This window comes from Amphiprion ocellaris, chromosome 13 (genome assembly GCF_022539595.1).
Source record: "Amphiprion ocellaris isolate individual 3 ecotype Okinawa chromosome 13, ASM2253959v1, whole genome shotgun sequence".
Lineage (NCBI taxonomy): Eukaryota > Metazoa > Chordata > Actinopteri > Pomacentridae > Amphiprion > Amphiprion ocellaris.
In genome coordinates this window covers 4,675,009-4,692,856 of record NC_072778.1, presented here as the reverse complement: position 1 = coordinate 4,692,856, position 17,848 = coordinate 4,675,009, and the positions used below count along the sequence as shown (strand labels likewise).

The window sequence follows — 17,848 nt, the reverse complement described above, 5'->3', positions numbered from 1 at the left end:
AATTTACTGCTGTGTGCTCCGTGATCCTGTATCCAGGGCAGGAAATTGAAGATACACCCTTGCGTTCATGGGTGTGTTTTTGTTGTTTGGTGGTTCATTTTTCACTCCCGTGAACAGCTAGACAGTGTAATGAGATATTTCCAGCGCAGGAAAAATATTTCATCTGAAACATCAGTCATAAATGTCAAGTTTTAGTGCAAGTTCCTCAGAATCAAAAACCGAAGGCTTCCTTCTAAGGTTGCCATTTTGTATCGCCGTCCATTGACCAAGTAGTGTTGATGCTGATGTGTTGCTTTTTGAATTGGAAAAGTGTGCAAAATTCAATTATAATGTACAAAACATCTACTTGTTACACAGTAAGGCTCACTTTGAATTCAAAAGTAACTAAAATCAAGATCATTTATTTGTTCCGTTTTTCTAAATATTTGTTTCATTTAAGTTACAAAAAATGTGTTGATCATTCTTCTAAAATCAATAATTATATTTCTAAAGCAGCTTTTGTGGGACTGAGACATGACTAGCAGCTAGTTTGCATGCTGTCCCTATTGTTCCATTCTCTTTCTGCTAGCGGAAGCATTTTCTTAGCATAACAAAAGAGCCTTTTGTACAGTTAACTGCTATGACAAGTGTCCTCCGCAAATCAGTTTTTTTTAAGGGATTAGAATCAATCCGTCCTCTTGTAGTCTGCCTCAGTGGATGTAAGCTGCAGGTATAAGTCTGCCACTGGACGCTCATTTCGGGCTGCTTTTTTCTCCTTTCTCATTTGCCGTTTCCAAATTTCCTCTCACTACGGGAAACAACAGCAACCTCTGAGGAGCAACAATACTGAAAATGGCGAGTGGGAGCTACAGGTTTAGCTTCCCCTCAGATCTCTACATACAGGTTAAATCATGTCAACTACCTTAAAACATCTCTGGCCAGCATAGATTTTTTTTCCAGGCATAAAAACTTGAGTTTATCTATTCAGAAACCTTTGTTTAATTAGCATTGACAGGACATTATGAGTTACAGTTAGCTTGTCTATATATCAAATCTGATTTTACTACAGTTTCAAAACCAGCACAACTTGCAACCTCACAAAATTCCCGACTTTTTCTCGCAGAACTCTGATGCCTGATGTTGATGGGTTTCTGACTCGGCCAGTCAGTTGGAGTTGATTTGACAGCTCTATTTACTCTGGAAGTGACATGTGTTCCCCCACAGCTAATCAAATATCAAATTATGTCTCTTTTATTGGTAAAAATCTTCTCACAATGTCTACAGACGTGTTTTACTGGTTTTTGTGGTGTTTTCTGTAGCAGGGCATTAGTCGTTCTTAGGATAAAGTTTCTGTCTCATGAAACTGTTCCACCAAAATAAGTTGAGCTGGCAAAACGGAACTCTTGCAAAAAGAAAAAAAACCCCTGCAAAGCAGATTTGAGTGAATAAAAACATAAACCAGTTGAAATTTGTGTTTTTTTGTTAGAATTTTTAATTGTAAAACAATGATCCTCACGTACATAATTACTGTCAATTGGTTACATGACCTCCCCAAGTTGTGGCAGCATCAGATGAAAATGTTTCTTCATTCAGTAATAAAGCTTCTGTTGCTTCTATTGATGTGTGAAACACTGGAGGTCCGCAGTCTGAATGTGTTTGCCGAGTACAGAGTGAAGAGTATGGTGGTTTGACTATGCAGCAGGTATTCATGTTTGCTTGTCTCCGCCCTCAGAGCGACCTCCCTCAGGAGCGGAAGCCCCGAGCGGTGCGTCCGGCGGGCCGTCTGTGCACCGAGCTGCACCGCCACCTCACCACTGCCCAGGACACCGAGGACACCCCGGCCCCCGACACAGAGGAGGACGAAGAGGAGGAGGAGGACGAGGACAGTGAGTCGGAGGAGGATGAGGAGGCGGAGGAGGAAGAGGAGGAGGAGTCTTCCAGCAGCGAGGTGGAGGGTGCGGCGGCTGCGGCTGCCGTCCCCGCTGAGCCAGCGAAGCCTCAGTTCAGCTCGGAGAAAGAACTGCACTCGGTGGTGGAGCTGATCACGTACATGCACACCTACTGCCTGCCCACGCGCAAGCAGCAGGGCTGGGAGCGCAAGGACCGTGACCTGTCGAGGCCTCGGGCCAGACCTGAGGCCCCCCGCCCAGCCGCCACGAGCTCTCACAGCAGAGTCGTGCTGGTGGCCACTCCTGGGACTAGTGGGGGTTTGGCTGGGACAGGCAGCAGCGCCCCCAGGAGGCTCCCCTTTGCTAGGCGGCGGGAGATGAAGGCCAGCTCCCTTCTCCGCGAGCTTCTGCAGCAGAGCAGCTCTTTCGATGTGAGCAAGCCTTACAGACTGCACAGCCCACCCTACTCTCACTCACACAGCCCCAACAGAGGAGCAGCACTTGCCCCTTCCTCCCCCGCTAAATCAGCCCCGGCCCAACCCTACAGCTCCACAAACCCCAAACCAGAGCTTCGTAAAGACTCTTCCTCCCCCGAGAGAAGAAACCTCTCCTCAGAGCCACCTCAAAGCCTGGAGGAGACTTCAGAAAACGGCGGCTCTTTTTCAGTCCGGCGCTCCAGACGGCTGGCGTCTTTCCCCAGCCGCTTCGCCAAGAGGCTGCGGCCTGCACGGGTGAGGGACGGGGAGGACAGGGAGGAGAGGGACGAGGGACGAGCAGGAGTCAAACTCCCGCCCACCCAAGCAGGAGGTGGAACCACGACGGAGATGCAGCCAGAACAACTAGTGTCTAGTCACAGCAGCACCGCTACAACTGAGCCGACCAAACCCTGCTGCCACGGTTAGATGAACCAGAAACACAAAGGCCACGTTCACTCCACTGGCTTTCATTCTCAGTTTTTATAGGATTCTGTCCGAATTACTTATAATCCATATCTGACGTAATGTGCCACACTGGTTACAGCACATTGCATTGATTTCTCGTCATGAATCAAGGCATTGCCCCAAATTTCAGTGACTGCTGGTCACAGTTATTACAATCTGACTCACATGTGACATGACAGGTTGTGACATGATCAGTTGCAGTGTGATTGTAGCCCAAGATGCTAATATTAACAGACACGTGCTTTAATACATACATGTTATGAGCATCTATATAATATAAAACATGTTTTTTTTTTTTTGTTCTAATTGCAGAAAAGCGAGCCTGCCTCTGTCTGCCTCTCAACCCAAAGTCCACAGGGTAAGTATCTCTATAGAAAGTACCTGTGCTCTACTCCATCATGCAGTTGTAGCTTGGTAAAAGCGCTCCTTAAGGTTTCATGTCCTAGCAGTGTAAGTAATGTTCAGCATCGAGGAGGCAACCTTTTGTGAGTTTCAGGTGTTCAGGACGCCACACAGAGCACTCAAACAGCTATACTATATCGAGTAGTCCAGAACCAGCTATTGTGTGAAATAGAAAAGACAGCAGTGTAGGTTTTTTTCAAATAATTTATTTTGAAACTTGAAAAAAATGCAGCAGAAGTTTACTGAGCTTAGTTTTGGAAGCTCTTAAAGTTTAACCTTGTGAACCTCAAGCAGTTTCACATTTTTACTCACTGCGGGCTCCGTTTAGCTGCAGTATAAAGTCCTGCACCTCTATGGAAACAACACAGCCACAGATAGAAGAAATCGGAACTTAAAAATGTCTTCTGTGGAGTATCACTTGGTGATGATGCCATCAGTCATGAAAAAGAAAAAAAGAAAAAAACAATAGTTGAATTTCTTTGATTATTTGCTTCACAAAAATTTAAGGAAAACTACTACTTTCTATAGATAATTAATTTCTATAATTGACTTTTAAATGCGGGCTGCACAGGTGGCTCGGTGGTCACAACTAGAAGATCCCTAGTTTGTGTCCCCGCCTTCCTGGGATCTTTTCTGCATGGAGTTTGCATGTTCTCCCTGTGCATGTGTGGGTTTTCTCTGGATACTCCAGCTTCCTCCCACAGTCCAAAAACATGCTGAGGTTAATTGGTGATTCTAAATTGTCCGTAGGTGTGAGTGATTGTGTGTCTCCATATGTAGCCCTACGATAGACTGGTTACCTGTCCAGGGTGTCTCCTGCCTTCAGCCTAAGTCAGCTTGGATAGGCTCCAGCCCCCTGCGACCTTAATGATGATTAAGCGGTGTATAGACATTGAATGGACACTTTGCCGCAGGACAAAAAACCTGCAGTAGATTCTGCCGAGCAGGGAGGTGCAGTTTAGACACCTCCTTGGAAATCCCGCAATGGCAAACATGTTGTAACTGTAACTTCTATTGTCAGACCTTGGACTTAATGTGCACTGCCCTTCACAACCCATGCCAGGCAGGTGTCGATACCAACTAGTATCTGCTTGTTTATTAACTCAAAACGTAAGCTTGTTGCCCCCTAGATATTCTCCAGCTGTTTGTTATTCTAATGTGGAATATGTCGGGTTACGATATAGTTCCAGTGTTTGTCTGTGCCTCACAGCAGAGCGTGACTGGACTCCTGCAGGTAGAATTTCCCTACATAGAGTCTGATATAAATTCACAAGTGAATCAACAGGACCTACTGTTCCACATTGCTGAGGAAATGCATTTAACATCATGGCAGTTGTTTATGAGTGCAGAGCGAGAAGGCAGATTCCATTAAGGAGCAGAGGATTGTTTCAGCCGTACTAATCCAATGCCTGTAAACATGCAAATTACTGCAATAATCACCTTTGCTGTAAATTGTTAAAAAAAAATAAATCAGCGCTAATTGATTTGATCCTATTTGTTTTATTGTCTTAGTTATATAATCTAAAGCTTCATATTTTGGCACAGTTCAGAAATGCCCATGACAAACAAGTGTTTGGAATTTGTTGCTGGCAGGGTGGCAAACACTCAAAGTTGAAAGCCCTGAGTGTTATTTGAATAATAGCACACACGGTAATGTGCTTATTCACATTCTGCATAACAAATGTTGAAGGCCCTCCTCAATTTTAAACCTCAAGCCGCTGTTGGTCTTAGATAGTTGTGAGGGAGTGAGATAAAAACAAGTCAGGGTTGATTTTTAATGCATTTAAGTGATAATAATTTGCAGGCCTATCACATATAGCCTCATATAGTTGTATACTCTTCTGCTCTCAAAACGTGCGCCAGGCCCAAATTCAGCAATTCAAGATCTCTAATGAATCGACACCCTGGCTGGCTTACTGAGATCCTAATCTGTGCCAGAGTGCCCACACTGCTCTTATTTTTCCAAATTAACCTCCCCGCCCATCCAGCCTCACACCCTGGAACTTCTCCAGCTCCACCGAGTCCCAAAACTGAATGGTCTTCCTGTGCAAACCCCTGGCATCCATCCATCTGCTAAATGAATCAGTCTTCTGAAGAGCTCACCAAAAAAAAGAAAAAGATATATTGTATTTATTTATTTATTTATTTTTATTCTCCTGTTAGCTTCGGAGGGTAAGTAATATCCTGCCTGAAGCCAATCCACTCGGCACCGCTCCTGCCTTTCATGGCAACCCGAGAAACAGAGACAGACAGCCAGAAATAGTAGAGGAAGAATAGGGGATGGGACAGGGGAGTACATATGGTTGTTGTGATAAGAAATGAGGAGCACTGAGAAATGCCAGTAGCATTTATAGGGAGAAACGTAATTCAAATTCAGCAGACATCAGCTGAAAGTGGGCTGTTTTTATTATAGGGAATAAAAAAAAGAGAGAGAGCTTCAGCTGAGAGCCTTTTATGGCTGTTGTTGGATTCGTGTTCAGTGTTTGAAACCTGCAACATATTCCAACATGACACAGCAATGCTTAATTTCCTTCTCTCACTCTCCTTTCATCTGTTCTTCATTACCAGAGAGTCCCAGTACAGCACCAAGCCTTTTGAGCAGACACTCAGTGTGGATCTGTGTGGAACGGCAGGTAAACACTCGGTTGTTTGTTTCGATGCATATTGATGTCAGCTGCTTACAGTAAGGATACAGTCAGAAATGATTATTCTGCTTCTCCCTGGAGGCAACAGGTGCAGCATCAAGATTATTACAGACAGATTGAAGGATGCAAATGCTGAAAGGCAGTTTGAGTGATTTTTGCACATTTCTACTCACTGTGGGCTAATTTTTTTTTTTTTGCTGCAATACAATGTCCTGCATCACTATGGAAACAGCACAACAATGGACAAAAGTAGAGAGAACTCAAGAACTGTCTTTTGTGTATTATGGCACAGTCATAATACCATAAAAGAAAAAGACAAAAATGTAATTTCTTTGATTAGTTTACAAAAACTACAAAAATGGTACTCCATATGGTATTGTTTACATGTTTATGTATACAACCTGCTAAATACTACTATGTCTACTCTAGAAAGATGCTTCACCATGATGAATATATCTTTCAACAACTTGTTGATAACTTGCTCCTCTGTTTCCTCCATTTTTTAAGGCCATGCTGCATTTATTTTATTAATCCAACGTGTTGTATTTTCCCTTCAGTCTCTCTTGTCGTCGCCTGTGCAAAATTTCTAGCTTTTTTTGACAAGATTTGGTACAAATTTATTGTTTTTGGCAAACTTTTTAGAGAGACGTGTACAATAAAGTGATGATAATGAATTATCACAAATTTGAGGTCATATTTGGTTCATTTTCCTGATGGAACTCTATATCACACCTGATGTATTCAAAGGCCATCCAAATGTTGAAAAAATGAATGATTCTCTCTGTTTTTTGCAGTTTCAGGCTCTGATAAATGGTCCAATTCAGACATTTTTTTCAAATGTAAACAGGAGTTTAAAACCCACCGGCGGGTTTTCGCATTCAGAGAGTTATTCACAGAGAGAATATTTCGACATTTTGGGAAATAGGCGTAATCATGCAGAGAATTGGATCAGATGATGAATGTGACTAATGTGAGTAAATGTAAATAGTGCAGCTCACAGTCCATTAGCTTAACACAAAGACTTGGAGCATGGAAAAGCAGCACCGCTCTGTCTAGTGCTAACAAAACACACTGCAGAAAGATCATGTTTTGATAATTGGGGTCTCATGTGCACATCTCTTCCCTCCCCACTCAGGTCTCACCCCTCCCACCACCCCACCTCACAAACCTGTGGAAGATGAGCTCTTTAAGCCCGCAGAGGGAGGAAAGAGTGGCGGAGGAGTGGGTGGCGGCAACAGCGGCGATGGTGGAGGAGGCAACAGCGAGTCTGTCCACCCGGCTTCGAACACCAACGTTGCCACGAAGGGCTCATCCTGGCTGAGCCGCTCTCACCACCAGCGGAAGCTGCCAGAGCAGACGGAGCTGTATGCCCAACTGCGGCGCATGGGCCAGGCCGGCGACAGCGACACCCACCGCCACTTTGGCGACCACGATTATTGTGTGCTGAGCCTCGGGGAGAGCCGCAAACGCAGCGCTGCCGTTCTGGACGCCATGTTGCAGGCGCAAGGAGGGAGCGATGGAGCCGGCGCCCCAGCACCCAAAGCAGCTGACGATCAGGTGTTGGATGAAAATGAAAAGGAGGACGAGGAGAGGCTGGTGACGTCAGAAATCTCTGAGCCACAGGACCAGGAGACGACCGTGGTGATCTCCTTCTCACCGCCATCGGACTGCCAGTCAGCAGCTGCCACACCACCAGTTTCTGAAGAAGAGGCGGAGCGTTCGTCGGCATCACGCTCACCCTCACCCACCCTCCACCTGTGTCCCGACTCCCCCTCCAGCAAGACAGACTCCAGGTAAGACAACGGGTGTGAACAGGGGGTAAAGGAGAGGTGGAAGATGTGGGCCAAGGAGATTAGAGGAAGTGAAATGTAGAGTTGACTAGAGGAACACTTGGAGAACTCAGTTTTAAAGAAAGTGATCCGGATCTGCATCAAACTTTAATGGGTTCTTCCTCTGGCCACACTCCACCTCTTTATGAGGTTTCATGAACTTCAACCTGTCAGTTTTTGCAAACAGACTGAAGTAAGAATGTGGTAAAGGTGATTAAGAGAAAAAGTGGAAAATTCTCATTCTTGCATTTTACATATTGGGATATAATATGTGATCTGTTGAGGCAGAGGTCTGCTCTCCATAAATCTGGCTCCACTGGTCTAGTCAGCTGGGCAGCTCAGTGACATTGGAGGTTGGTGGTGTGAATCCCAGTCAGGGCCCAGTTGTCCAGTGAGGACCCTTAGGTAAGGTCCTTAGTGCTGCCCTCGCCTACCTACTTCATGTTGTATCTACGCTCAGATGTACGCTGCTTTGGATAAAAGTGTCTGCTAAGTTAAATTGTAGAATTGATGGAGGTCTGAGCTGCTAAAAGGGAATTGTTGGATTGGTTGAGTTTCTCTCTAAAATAGCGTAGGTTCTTAACCTATTTTAATTAGTGCAATACGTGTGTAACTTTGATCTAATTTTCCTTTTGGAAAAGATTTAAAACGTATTGTTTACATTAATTAAACAATGGTCACTTGACCAATATCATATCAGCCAACCCTAGAGCCAAAGCTAGGGTTAGAGTTAACCCTAACTTTCACATAAACTTTAAATGTACAGGCAGTAACACACTGCAAACATAAAGATAAAGTCTTGGTAATGATTTTAAATGTTAAACAAAATGGAGTGACAGTTTAACACTTTTACTTGAAATCTGCAGTTTAAAATTATTTTTTTAATGTAACAAAGTCAAAACGTAAGTCATCTCCATGCATTTCACACAAGAAAGTAAAGGCATTACAGTATTATATTACAGACAAAAACCTAACAGTTCCCTTTAAGCAAGCTCTTAGTTGAATATAACAGGAAGCAACCTACAGCAGAACCAGGCTCAGGGAGGGCAGTCATCTGTCTTGCCTGGTTGGGGTGAGTGTATTGCAGAAAGAGACAGGGATAGCAAAGAGAAACAGAGAGTAAAGGAGAACCAACACTGGAAGGTTGGTGGAGACAAAAATACCTGTAAATGTACTGGGAGAAAGAGGACAAATGAGAAATCTCAGTATTGAGTAGTTAAAGGTGGAATCTGTATCCTGGAGGAAGATTTTTGACACTTGAGCATGTGTCACACTTGCTGTCCCCACCTGTCTTCTGTCTTTTAAGGACTCTCCACTGAATGAAACTGAATACTAAGGCAGCACAGTGTGACTTGACTGTCCATATTATTTCTGTACATGAAAGAGCAAAGAAAAATGGTGTAAATGTAAGACAGAGACAAAGAATAGAGACATGCCTCACTGCAGTCTGAGGGAGAAAGACCTTTTTTTTGCCACATATCCCCTGTTTCCTCATGTCTGACATTTCAGTTTCACCTTGTGTCCGTCCTTATCTCACTTGCCATCCTCTCTCTCTCTCCGCTTTTCTATCCTGTCCTCCTTTAGTGAGAACTCGGAGATCTGTCCTGACGACAAGCAGAGGAACAAAGCCAAGTCCGACGAGGTACAGAACATTTGTGCTCTGCAGTCCTCTGCATACTGCACTGCTATTGAATTAAAGAAACTTGTTCTGCTTCAGAAAGTTTAAAAGGCAAACTACATCTCACTACACATGAGCTCACCAGTGAGGATTACATACCTTTAGCGAACGGTTCAGGTTGCTTTGGTTCCCACGTCTGTCAGTATTCTGCATTGTCCTTTGTCCTGACTGTTGCCATGGTTTTGCCGTTGCCAGGAAAACTGCCAGGTGTTTTACATCCACAACCTGCCCAGCAGCGTGACCCAGAACATGCTGAGGAAACGCTTCCAGGTTTTCGGCAAAGCAGAGGACTGCAAAGTCATCATCTGCAACGAGTGAGTGTCCTGATGTAGATTGTTGTTCTAAAAGGAGGAAGTTTTGTGATGATGCAGCAAACCATGCAGCCCTTTTAAACATATGGAACAATTGTAGTGTTTGTGGAACACATTCACTAAACATGGATTAAGTATAGCAAAAGGTAATGAGCACGAACAGAGAGGACTTGTCAAAGGGGTTGTGCCACTCATCCGTTAGGTAGTCCTTGTCTTATACCTCCTTCCATTCTTTCTACATACTCTGAACACATTTCCGACACAGAAATATTTCCTCGCTTTGAGCTCTGCAGAGTTTATCCTGAATTATAGATACCCACTAAGTGCTAACCAGTGAGACACCTGACAGGGACAGCAGTTCCCAGTACAAACTTCACCCTTAAAGTTATCCTTTTTTTAGATTTCTTCAGGAGCTCTGGTCCCTTACACGCTATAAATGAAAAACAACTAAGACTTTCTCCACTTGAATCGTTGTCCTTGACGACACCACTGACCTCAGACCTGCAGCTGATCCCTCGGCTTTGCCTTGTCGTCAGCCACTGTTCCTAAATAGTCAGAATGGGTCAGTTACAAAAGATAAATTTCCCCATGGGAACTAATTAAACGTGACTTTCAATAGGGGGCCCTCCTTCTGTAGCAGACCAACCCCAAATTTTAGAATGTGATGTGGATTGGGATGTTAATGCAAATGTCTTTATTTTTGTCAATTCCACTTTTGAAACTGATGGGTAATGGTACATTTTTTACTCCTCATCTGCTAATAACCAAATTCACATGTCTGTGACTCCACCTGTGGTTTCAGGGAGCGCTGTGGGGTGATAAAGATTCGTCAGTCGGGGGGTCAGAGACACTGGAGAGAACGAGAGACTGTTTTCCAGAATGGACCTGCAGGCGTAAGGAGGGTGACGAGGAAACGCTACATAGACTTAGGTAATGAAACTTTTTTCCTGTTTTTTTTTTTCCCTGTTGTCACTTTGCTTCAAGCCGGATTTTGCATCTTGCAGTAAACCCAAACAGGAGCAATATCAGTAGACAACATTGTGGGAAAATGCTGCACCAGCAGAGGTGCAAAACAACATGGTCAATGAAAAGCTGTGTTGAGTTTCTAGTCACACTAGAAGGCAGCACAGCAGAATTATTGTGGCAATGTTGCAACTTTACTCAAAGTGTTGGAAGCTTGGTGATACATTGAATGCTAATGATTGATAGTAGCTAGTTTTATTTATGGCAAAATTTAATTTGTCAGATGGTTTGCAGTTTAAGAATGGTGGTAATTAACATTTTAAAATCTATCCTAGTTAAAAGCATAATTTGGTGTCTGATCCAATACCAACAATACTTTAATTTCATTTTGGGAAAGTGGAAGATGTTGCAGGGACCAAATCTAGCAATTTAGCAACAAATCAGTGTATCACTGATCAGTGTAGGTACAACCATGTATCTAACGGTCTTCCCAGCAGATTCCTGCAGACTACAAAAGTAATACAATAGCACCAACTGTACATCTGTGAATCTCCACAGCTGTTCATGTTCAGACCTGCGGAACTTGACACAGAATGTGAAATTTCTTGCTCTGCTCCAGTTTGAGGTCCATGGTGAAATGGCAAATGGTCACAAAAACACATGTAACTGCAATCCCGATGTCAGTAGCACGTCATGTGGAATCACAACAGTTACTGCTCACACATGTTGCCCACATCTGACTGTAACATGTCCCATGTATGTGCAACAGACACAGTCCCACAACCTTTTGACCGTAGATGGACAAATTTGATGTTAAACCTAACATACATTGCTTGCATTTAATAACTTCTTTGTGTTTCTGTGCTTTAGATGAGGCAGGTCCAGGCCCTGTGAAGAGCAAGTACGATGCACTGGACTTTGACACTCTGCTGAAGGAGGCCCAGAAGTCCCTGCACCGCTGACAGTACAGCGCCACTGACTGGCCAGCCTTAGTACACTGCAGCAACACCCCTCCAACAACATGGCTCTGCCCTGAGACAGGCCTCTCAGTACCTCCACGCAAGGCAACCTCGCAAAATGTTTACATTTTTACCATTGGAATAAAGTAACAATAAGGACCTTGTTTTTTAAGTTTCTTTCACCGGAGGATACTGCTTAAAATTGAGGAAGCCACTGGGAGTCCGGAGGGGTTAAGAGACAACGGAGGAAACAGGACTTTAAACAGCAATGGTACAACAATTACAAACAATATTGATACAGTTCTCCACTGAACAACAGTAACAACAAAGCTGCTTCCCATCTGTGTTGGTGACTTCATCGCCCTGCCTTGGACGAGCGGGCATGAGAGACCTGTAGCAAATCCTTGCTATCCTTGCGTTGCGTTGGTCGTCGTGGTGTGTGTTCCTGCGTGTGCGTGTCCTTTGTTCTGTTTTGTATAAAAAAAAAAGAAAAATCTTCCTCTTTCCAGTCACGAGTGGTGAACCTGCAAGCTGTGTTCACTTGTGTGGTTGTATAACCAGAAAAAAAAGAACCCTGCTTTGTTTTAGCGAAAAATTGTGGATGTTATAAATTTTAAAATCTATTGTGTGTGTGTTATGGACAAAGAATATAACAAAAACCATTTAACGTAATCATTTGATGACTGATAAAGTTTACAAATCTAAAATGAAGAAAAAAATCATGTTTTTTTCTTTTTTGTAATTGTAGTGCTTCCTTGATTTGATCTATGCACTGTAAGGAGGTAAATGTCTCTACTGTCCTCCACTTCCCCCCTTTTTTCTCCAACTCTGCCATGCTGACTATTTTGGCTTCTGCTACTGGCTGCTGCAGGTTGTCTTTGACAGGTGCTTCATACATTAAGACCTCATCTAAGATTTGGGAAAAATGAAATCGTTTTTGGCATTGTTTACAACCTATTCAAAGGCAGTAAAAAGTTACTGGAAAAGTACTTACCTCGAATGTTGCACGTGAAAATTAGCTTTAGTTGAGTTTAATAGATCCTGTACTGTTGACATCCAACGTCGTGTTACGTGCCTGAAATGGGTCAAAAAGAAGCTATAAGTGCAACAAAATTTTAAAAAGTGGCTTGAAAATATTTACTGCCTGGACTTAAGGCAATTTGAGGATTCAGATTTGTGTTAAAAATAAAAATAAATGTTGATTTAAAACAAGTTTTAAGGTCAGGATTGGGCTAGGATAAATTCAGGCTCACAGTTAAGCTAACCATGCATGGAAAGGTACTGAAGTTAATGGCTGGATACAATGAACTAGTTCTTGGTTAAGTAATGACCAAGTTTTACTTAGCCTGGCGTACTTAGAAGTTCGTCAGTGTCAAATTTATTTATGGACATCCAGAATCAGAACCACTGACAAGTGTTAACCCTTTGATGCATTGGGTCAAAAATGACCCAAATCCAGTGGAAAATGGTTATCTCCTGACCCATGCTGCGCATCAAAGGGTTAAGAACATTTTTTCCACATCTAGAGAGTCTTCTTGTATCTCTGATAAGGTCCCACTGAACATGTGTCCAATAAAAGCTGCAGCCTAAAGACCCCCTCCGCCCCCCGAATGCCACAGCCAATGCAACAGTTACTGTTTACATTTGGACTGCAGCAAGCAGGGAAAAATGGGGAAATAAAGATGGCAGCCACTGGCGCTTTTATATCATACTCGGTATGAATTCATCACTTCCGCACTTTGTCCAGACCATTCCAGTTCTAGTATCTTTCACAGTAAGTTCATCTGTAAATGAATTCAACTATTTCGATTGTCTACGAATCATTCGTCTTCGCGACATTAGTGCTCGACATAAGGTTAAGCAAAGTACAACAAACAACATAACCAGTTCTCTTCCTTATAATCCACTAATGGCCATAGCTAGAAATAGAAAAATCTGTTGGTTCAAATGGAATGTATTCAAGAATCTGAATGTAATCATCATGTTTTCCCCATTCCTGCTTGCCCAAAGATTGTGGAGCCTTCTGGTGCTTTAAAGGTAGACTTGCTTAGTCATCTGGGTGACTGCATGAGAGTGGTTCTGGCTTAAAGTGCAGTCTGAGTGGCACCAAATTTACATTCCTGATGCAGCCAGTAGCAACAAGCCATGAAAAGGGAGAGAGCCTCCAAGCCTGCCAATCTGGTGGCATCAAACTGCCACCAATAACACAAGCCAGGGAACAAGCAAGGGATCAGCCGAAACGTAACGAACAGAGCAATCAGTCGGGAATTAGACTTCTCGTCTGGGAGGTACTGTATCAGATGAGCATCTCTACCTCACATCCATTTGTCCCTGCTCTCCCTGTCTTTTTTAGTTCTACTGGATGCTCTCCCCCCTCCTCTTTTATAAGTCTCTCACTCTGTTTAGTTTTGTTTTTTGTTGGAAATGTTCTCTGAGGGTTTTCTCAACAGTTCTGGGTATTATGGGGCTTTGTCTTTCCTTCGTTTGCCTCATAATGGTTTCTAGCGTGTCTGTTACTTGGAGTCTCGACCGTGTGTCCTCGTGTACCTGAATGTTTTGTCTTTGTCTCGTGTTGGAGTTGGACACCGACAGCGAGGGGTTGAACGGTGGTTTGGTGGTTGGCTGGTCCTCGAGTGCAATTCGCAGGGGGGAAGATTCCCAATCTTCACCCACCTCTGCACTTGTTGTCACGTTTCCTTTCGGGGCACGCCAATCCTCCTGATTTCCCTGCTCTTCCTCTCCTTAATGCAGTCCGACTCTTTCTCTATCTCTATCTTAAACTCTCTTCTGTCTTTTTGTGGGTTCAAGGCCTTGTTTCTAGGTCTTCCCCAAACCCTGATACTAAGGTCGCCCACTTTGTGTCAGATAATCCCTCTTTCCCCTTCCTTTTCCTCGTCCGTTCTCTATCTAATCAGCTCCTTGGTAACACACAAAAAATTGAATGTTTACATCACTTGATTCTCCTTTGACTTTATTAGGAACGCACACTAAGTACAAAGGCGCCTTATTCAGTGTTTAAAACTAAAATAACAGCAAGTGAAGTGGCCTAGAAGGAGGCTCCTTCGGCAGGCTTACTGATGTCCAAAACTAACAAAAACAATTTAGTGCTATACATACTGATTGAGAAACAAGGTGTCGACTTTTAAAAGGAAATATATATATATATATATATATATATATATATATATATATATATATATATATATATAGACATATATTAATTTAAACTAATTACGAACAACTGAATGAGTATTTGTGCTTAGTATGTATACTACTAAAAAGTGAGAGAATGTGCTGGTTTACATATTAAAAAAGAAAATATAATATATGAATATATAATGTGTATATAGCACTATGCCTCATTGTAAACATAAAATGTATTGTGTGTTTATTTTTTTTTTTTTTAAAGGTGGCGGGTCACAGTTAATCAGACAGGAGATGGTCAGGTCGGTTTTGTTCCAGTGAGTTCATGTTTGTTCAGTACAGGGAGGAAATGAAGGGAAATAACTACACAAAGTCCAAAACTGTTATAAAAGAAAGACAAAAAAATATCCCTTTAGACTATCACACTAGAAGGTTCTATTTCTTTGTCGTTTTTAAAATGACTAATCTTGATTCTTTTTCTCCTGTTTTCTTAAAAAGCAATTTGAGATGCAATACGTAATAATCTTATCATTAAGACAGCCTTTCAGAAAAACTGAGGTAATAATGTACAGCGTGTGGTCGGTTGTTGAGCTATAACACGGCCAATCTTTGAGCTGCGGATTCAATAGGCTACTGTACTATATGTAGACTGCTGTTAAACGAAACAAAAAATGATTTAAAAAAGTTTCAGGCAAGAATGTGGTCAGTGGCGTCGTAAACACGTATACAAAACAAGTTGTACTAATATAATCTTGCACAAATAACGTCCCAAGTAGTGAAATATCTTCACAATATTTTTCTCCTCGTTGAAAGCTGTTGTAACTAAGTTATTACCACATTTTGATGGTGCACAGGTTCGCTCAAATGGAAGTTGCTTTGGACACTTGTGTTACAATAACAGCCAGTGACTATACATGTATGACTCTGGTAAAGGAATGTGCAATGGAGGAAAGGAAGGAAGAAAAAAAGAGAGTTGTCACTGGTTTGACCCCATTAAATCTCTTCAGACTAGTTGATACAGTTGAGGTCGACACTGTAGAAATCTCACTGCTGCGTCTTCCCCAGACAGTAAAAAGGTGTGAAGGGGGTATGGAATTTGTCAAATCAGTGTGCACAGTTTTTAGTTTTTTACACTGATGACCAAAATGTGATGCCTTTAGTTCAGTTCCTGATTGTTATGTTGGTTGTGAAGGAGGAGCTTACACTGTTTCTGCTTATAATCCAGAATTCAGGCTTGTTCGAGGAAACCTGGAGACTGCAGTTTGTGCTGGGATTTCTACAGTGGCTGCCGCTGAGCCTGTGAGGGTACCTCCATTGTTCTAGAGGTGAATGACATCCAAACTACCCCATTTTTCATCATGGCAAGCCTTAAAAATCAACTGGGGGGAAAACAAAGCTACCACTAGCTTTTATTATTACCGTTTCAACTCCTTTCCAATCCAACGTGGTTTATTATTAAATAATTACTGACGTAATTAAAACTTTTTTCAATAGCCATATTATAAAAAGGTATATACATATATATGAATATATATTTGTGTGTTTGTGTAGATATCTAGATGATTATATACTTTCTTATAGAAAACTTTGATGTTGATCATTCTCCTCAGTGTTTTGAGAACACGTTGACACATTTCAGCATAATAATACCACCGTCCGCGTGGTCTAGGTCCTAGATCAACGGGCGGTGAATCCAAAAAAAAAATTTAAAAATGTTTTAAAAAAAAAAAAAAAAAACTTCCAAAGGGAATTACCCTCGTCAGAATGCAATACTTTGCTTTCCACTCTTCATTTCAGAAAAATGGAAAGAAAACCATTAAACTTGATAGGCAAGTTGACCAAAAAAAAATAATGAAAGTTCTACAATAAAGAGCGTGGCTCGTGGAAAAATACGACGTTTTCAATGACCTCGTCAGATTCAGTTTTATAGATGTCATGTTTCTGATGCCATGGCCCACTAAAAAAAACACTTCTTTGTTTTTTATGTCACTGTTTCTTCAGTTTGGAAAACAATGTATCTGTCAGCTAACTGCACCATGAAATGAACCCTCTACGAGGACAGGAGCACTCGCGATACCTACAACCTACATCAACATCTACAGTTTGTACGATAAAACAGAAAGTAACGGGCGATGTGTTAAACCTGATGGCAACAGTGATGTCAAATACTCAGTAGGGACTGTAAACCGTCAAAATCTGCTAAATGCAAAGTGGGTGTTTTGTTTTTTTGGTGGAAGAAAATGTTTTGACATAAAGGGCATACATTGTTTTATTGTTGTTTTTCATTACTATTGATTTCATTGTCTATTTACATCTAATGACTATCAAATTCACAAATGATTTTTTTCTTTTTTTAACTTAGTTTTTGGTAAAAACAAAAAAAAGGTAAATACTGCTAGTGAGATTTTATATTTTTACATATGTTGGTTTTATTTTGCGTTTCTTCTTTTTTTATTTATACGCCACTTAGTTTGGATGTCTTTAAATGGTGTTTTTTTTCTTTTCTTTGTTTTGTGTGATTTCATATGTCTTGAGAATGTGGAGACAAAGGCATTTCAGTATTTTTGAATTGTTAAAATCTAGTTTCATAGAAGCGGAAGTATCTGATGTTATAAATTATATTTTAATTCATGTAAATAGTTTAAAACAGAAGACTATGGCTTCCTTTTAAACTGAATACATTTCTCTTCAGAGATTGTTTACATTATGAAACTGTAGAGATGTGCTCCTCATATACTGTATAAAGTACATATATTCATTGATTTGCCTCCAAAAAATAAAACCCTAATGAACAAAGTTTTTGCAGCACACATGGTGATTTTTGTACTAAGTTCTGCTCACAGTTGGGTTACAGGTTTTTTTTTTTTTGGTTACCCAAATGAACAGGAGTCCAGCATTTATTTTTTTCAATTAAGTATCTCTATCATATTTATACATTTCCCTACTACTCCAAATGACATGAAAAGCCAAAACCAACAATGGATTAGTCTGTCTTTTAGTACTTTCCATCTTCTAACTGTTGTTCCCAAACATCTGTCAACTGGTTTCTACTTAAGTTGTAAAGGAAAACATGTTGTTTGTGACAGTTAATGTAACTAAAGTGAGTTG

The 17,848-nt window shown here is 41.7% G+C and overlaps 1 protein-coding gene across 3 annotated transcripts in view; it reads left to right on the top strand.

Annotated features, from left to right (window-relative positions):
• The window catches only part of ppargc1b (peroxisome proliferator-activated receptor gamma, coactivator 1 beta), a 124,746-nt gene extending 107,207 nt beyond the window's left edge, over positions 1 to 17,539 (top strand). For 2 of the 3 annotated variants that reach the window (XM_055016312.1, XM_023289113.3), the window contains 8 exons: positions 1,712 to 2,765; positions 3,122 to 3,167; positions 5,780 to 5,844; positions 6,992 to 7,649; positions 9,270 to 9,327; positions 9,559 to 9,677; positions 10,477 to 10,604; positions 11,508 to 17,539. In XM_055016312.1, coding sequence (XP_054872287.1) covers positions 1,712 to 2,765; positions 3,122 to 3,167; positions 5,780 to 5,844; positions 6,992 to 7,649; positions 9,270 to 9,327; positions 9,559 to 9,677; positions 10,477 to 10,604; positions 11,508 to 11,599 — 2,220 coding nt within the window. In that variant the 3' untranslated portion in view covers positions 11,600 to 17,539. The remainder of the gene's footprint in view (positions 1 to 1,711; positions 2,766 to 3,121; positions 3,168 to 5,779; positions 5,845 to 6,991; positions 7,650 to 9,269; positions 9,328 to 9,558; positions 9,678 to 10,476; positions 10,605 to 11,507) is intronic. The other variant, XR_008603623.1, reaches the window with a different exon arrangement.
• The last annotated feature ends 309 nt before the right edge of the window (positions 17,540 to 17,848 follow it).